The 4,498-nt window shown below is 37.7% G+C and overlaps 1 protein-coding gene across 1 annotated transcript in view; it reads left to right on the top strand.

Annotated features, from left to right (window-relative positions):
- The window catches only part of LOC100178388 (fibrillin-2-like), an 8,542-nt gene that overhangs the window by 2,076 nt on the left and 1,968 nt on the right, over positions 1-4,498 (top strand). The window contains exons 6-17 of the mRNA XM_002124165.4: positions 306-440; positions 793-939; positions 1,151-1,308; positions 1,525-1,612; positions 1,762-1,877; positions 2,159-2,235; positions 2,289-2,373; positions 2,744-2,948; positions 3,000-3,116; positions 3,181-3,303; positions 3,630-3,755; positions 3,846-3,915. Coding sequence (XP_002124201.2) covers positions 306-440; positions 793-939; positions 1,151-1,308; positions 1,525-1,612; positions 1,762-1,877; positions 2,159-2,235; positions 2,289-2,373; positions 2,744-2,948; positions 3,000-3,116; positions 3,181-3,303; positions 3,630-3,755; positions 3,846-3,915 — 1,447 coding nt within the window. The remainder of the gene's footprint in view (positions 1-305; positions 441-792; positions 940-1,150; positions 1,309-1,524; positions 1,613-1,761; positions 1,878-2,158; positions 2,236-2,288; positions 2,374-2,743; positions 2,949-2,999; positions 3,117-3,180; positions 3,304-3,629; positions 3,756-3,845; positions 3,916-4,498) is intronic.

The following is a 4,498-nucleotide window of genomic DNA, read 5'->3' as shown; positions in this document are numbered from 1 at the left end:
AGTGAAACATATAGTTCTGTTGTTTATTATATAGTAGTAAAGGTCGTTTGGTTTCGGGTTCAAGGCTCGGTGCTGCTACCATTGTGGAAGTATGTATCTTTGGACAAGACACTAAACGGCAATTTCTCCGAATAATGATCGCATATATGGATTGTCGCTCTGAGAATTGCCCACAAAGTTACAACATGTGGTAATTCGTAAGTGAACACGAGGTGTGTGAAACAGAACATCTATGTTACAACGACTGCATTTATACTCCGCAATGCGATGATAAAAAAGTTTCATTCATTCATTTGAGTAAACAGATATTGACGAATGTACCACGACGAATAATGGGGCACTTCATCGATGCGAACAAATGTGTGTTAACGAACCTGGGTCGTATTACTGCGATTGCAACACTGGTTACACCTTGAGTCCAAACGCTCGAACATGCGAAGGTAAGTGTAATGTTTTACTTCAGAACAATAACTAAGTAAATTTAACAGTGGGGGCGAGATGGGACACCTTTATCATATACTATCCTAATATCCTGATCGTGTTTAAACAATAAACAACGTTCTATTGGAGTCGTGAGGACACCGTTTTATATTTATTTAAATGTTCTTTCCAAATCGGACGAAAAAATAGAATGAAAAGGTGACCCATTTCCCCACCCTACTATACATATAATATTTTACAAAAGAAACAGCAAAATATGATTTAATTTCAACGTTTTAACTGAATGATGAAATGTGGAACAACTGTAACCACTGTTCGGTCAGATTCTTAGATATGGATCTTTCAATACAGATATCGATGAATGCATTGTTAGAGGAAATGAATGCGGACAACAATGCGTTAACGTACCCGGCAGTTGGAGATGCGAGTGCTTTGATGGTTACGAGAGTACTGGGGACGGAAGTTTTAACTGTGTAGACCAAGATGAATGTGAACAAGGTGGTTTTAAACATTGTTTAAAAGTAGCGTAAATTTTGCCATGTTTAGGTGACATAAAAATAAACTTCAACCGGTAGATCAGAGATCGCCAAAGGTGTTATAAGATTTATTTGTTGATTTTAAACTGATCTAACTATTTTATCTGTAAACAAGTGGTTTTTGATCGATTTAGTATGAAAATATGCTGTGGTTTTAGATTTTTTATATATAGGTACCTATCCTTCGGTGTGCGAGAGTTGTGTGAATCAAGTCGGTGGTTTTGAATGTATTTGTCCGGCGGGCTTTATTGCTAATGAAGAAAGAACAAACTGCACCGATATTGACGAATGCAACAACTCCACATACGGCACCAATGGTGGATGCGAGCAGGTGACTTCAGAGCGTTTATTGAAAGAAATGGTCTATAGCATACCTATAGAAAAATGAGTTAAATTTTGTCTCTTATTTAAAAAAAAAAACGATGTATGTGACGGTTTGGGCCGTACTATAAATATATACTTTCTCATTTATCATTAAATTGGGGACGTAAAAAGATATTCTGAGCCATCTTGCCCCTCCCTATACTATATCAATGTTTGCTTTCAGATTTGCACTAATACACCGGGCAGTTACTTCTGTGGTTGTGAAAGTGGGTTTGAAGGATCATATGGCAACGTTACATGCGCAGATATAGGTAAGATGATGTTCTGTGCCACGCCATACACCTCATGCCCGCTTATACGAGCTCAGTAAACCACATAAATTGTGTGCTTTTATGTATATCATTTTTTCCGTGTTATATTTATAAACTTTAGCTCGTTTTTACTGATGTCTTTCTCACAGACGAATGCAATGCGGAAACTAATTCATGTGATCAGAATTGCGAGAACTCCCCTGGTTCGTTTTCTTGCTCCTGCAACGCTGGGTTCGAGTTATCAAATGATGGACGAACATGTGATGTAAGTTTGGAAACGCTTTATCATTCCGTTAAAGTCGTTGTAATAATTACTTGTGCAACAATGTAGCAATGTAGCCTACACTTAATGGCAATTTCTTAACCCGTTATGTTATTATAAACATATCCCAAACATATTGACATTAAAACTACATATGTGGTAACTCGTGAGCAGCCACTATAGGGGTATGAAACAGAACACCTGTGTTATAATGACTGTCATTGCCCGCCACACGAGGATGAAACAATTTACAAGATCCATTTATCTATACCCGCTAATTTTAGGATATCAATGAATGTTCAGAAGATAACGGAGGTTGCCAGCAACGTTGTGTAAACGAAGAAGGATCAAAAACCTGCTTGTAAGTTTAATGTTGTATTTTCTGCGGTTGGAATTATGTGATTTACATCTTAGGTGCTTCGAGGGTTACGTATTGCTGCCGAATTCAACTTGTGCAGATATTAACGAATGCTTGTCTAACCCGTGTGATGAAACAGTGGTAAGACAGCAATGGCTATACACTTATTATAAATGGCCCGCGCCTGGATTTATGTGAGCAGGGCTATAAATGCTGCTACCATTGTTAATATACTTGTTTTCAATCGCCAGCAGTTGCTCCAATAACCCAGTGACGCCTAACGGGTTGTCTAAATTTTTAGCTATGTGTTCAAGAATCGCAACAAATAATAATAACCCACAAAGTTACATACGTCAGAGGGCAATGTATACAAAACTCTTTTTATAACGACTGTCATTGCTCCGAGAGGCATTATTAACATTGCCCTGGGTGTGAAACAGTTGTACGAATGTTTCAGACCAACCAAAATTCCTCAAACTTTTTTGTACGAAATCTAATCACTTCTTTACAGAGCTCCCGGTGTAACAATTATGCTGGTGGTTTCAATTGCTCGTGTCCCAGTGGGTACGAAGTGGAAAATAAAGTCAACTGTATGGACATAGATGAATGCGCGATATTCAACGGCAACTGCTCGCAAAACTGCATCAACCTGCCAGGGTCGTATTCGTGCACATGCGATGCAGGATTTAGCAAAGTGTCAGTAACCCGATGCGAAGGTTAGTGTGTATAAAAGTCAGAGACTTTGTTGTACACGTAATTTTTCGTAGACAATGACGAATGTGGCGACAATCCATGCCAACAAATATGCACCAACACTCCTGGTAGTTTCAGCTGCGGTTGCGAAACAGGGTACCAACTTACGGAAGACGGTTTATTATGCGAAGGTATAAGGCGTTGAAATAAAGCCATGCCAAGTAACTTCATATAAGAGAACATTTAATTTTACAGATATGGATGAATGTAATGATGGTACACATAACTGCCAACATTCGTGTGAAAACGTAAACGGATCATTCGTATGTAGATGTAGAGAGGGTTTTGAACTAAGATCAGATTCATTCTCTTGTGTTGGTAAGACATATGTGGAACTTTCAGTGTTTATGGTTTCGAAGCTCGATGCTGCTACCACTGTGGGCGTGATTTGCAAGACAGTTAACGGCAATTACTCCAACCCAGTGGTCCCTTATGGGTTGTTTGAACTGTCAGCCTTACATTACAAAAAAATGAACAAATCCACCAAAAATAGTTCCCACAAACACATGAGTAACTCGTAAGTAGGATTAAAGTTTTTATAACAGACCAACCGTGTAATACCGATTGTGATTTCCCCGCTATTAATAATTACATTTCCTACATTCAAAACCATTGTTTGGTCTCACCTATTTTCATTGCTACAGATATCGATGAATGTGCTCGAAACATGTCCAGTTGCTCCGATATTTGCATCAACGGCATCGGTTCATATCACTGCTTCTGTAGGTCGGGTTATGAGTTTAGCTCCAGCAGTAACAACACTTGTCAAGGTAAAATTATATTATATTTTTGAAAAACTTTTTTTTCTAAATTTTGTTTTGGGAAAAAAATTGGTTGTAAATATACTGTTTGTTTCTTAGATGTTGACGAATGTGCGATAAACAACGGTGGATGCGAACAAACGTGCACCAACACTGAGTCTAGTTTCAGGTATAGTGTAGTATATATGTGATAAAACAGACAAAAGATATATCAAATGTGTGACAGATGTACATGTATATACTGTATTCTGTTCAGAGTGATTGGATTTTTAGTCATATAAAGTACGATCTTTATAACATATGATGGTAGGTTGGGGTAAGATGGCCAGTGTTTTTATTCGCTTTTTTTTGCTTTTATTTGAACTTTTAAAAGAGTTGCTAATTTCTAAACCGCGATTAAGAACATTATTGTGTGCATGGCCTACTCAATACACGGCCTAGGAATACACCGAAACTGCTCCGAAAATAAGAGGCCTATTGACGCGAATAATGTCCATTATAATACATTGTTACGTCACGGTTTTATGAATGGATTTCCTTCATTCTGAATGCAGTTTGCAGTTGTTGGTAGGTTCAATACCAGTTCTAGGTTGTTTTAACTTACAGTTTATCACAGAACGTGTCGCCGGGATATTTTCTTGTTTAGTTAAAATCATACCAGACATATAAAGCAGCGCAAAAGGTTTATTAGTATATAAATATCAGTTTATTAAGCATAAAGAGAGACGAGCAATCAGATTCAGTTTACCAAA

This window comes from Ciona intestinalis, chromosome 9, assembly GCF_000224145.3.
Source record: "Ciona intestinalis chromosome 9, KH, whole genome shotgun sequence".
Lineage (NCBI taxonomy): Eukaryota > Metazoa > Chordata > Ascidiacea > Phlebobranchia > Cionidae > Ciona > Ciona intestinalis.
Note: the sequence above shows the minus strand (reverse complement) of the source record. Positions and strands in the feature narration are given on the sequence as shown.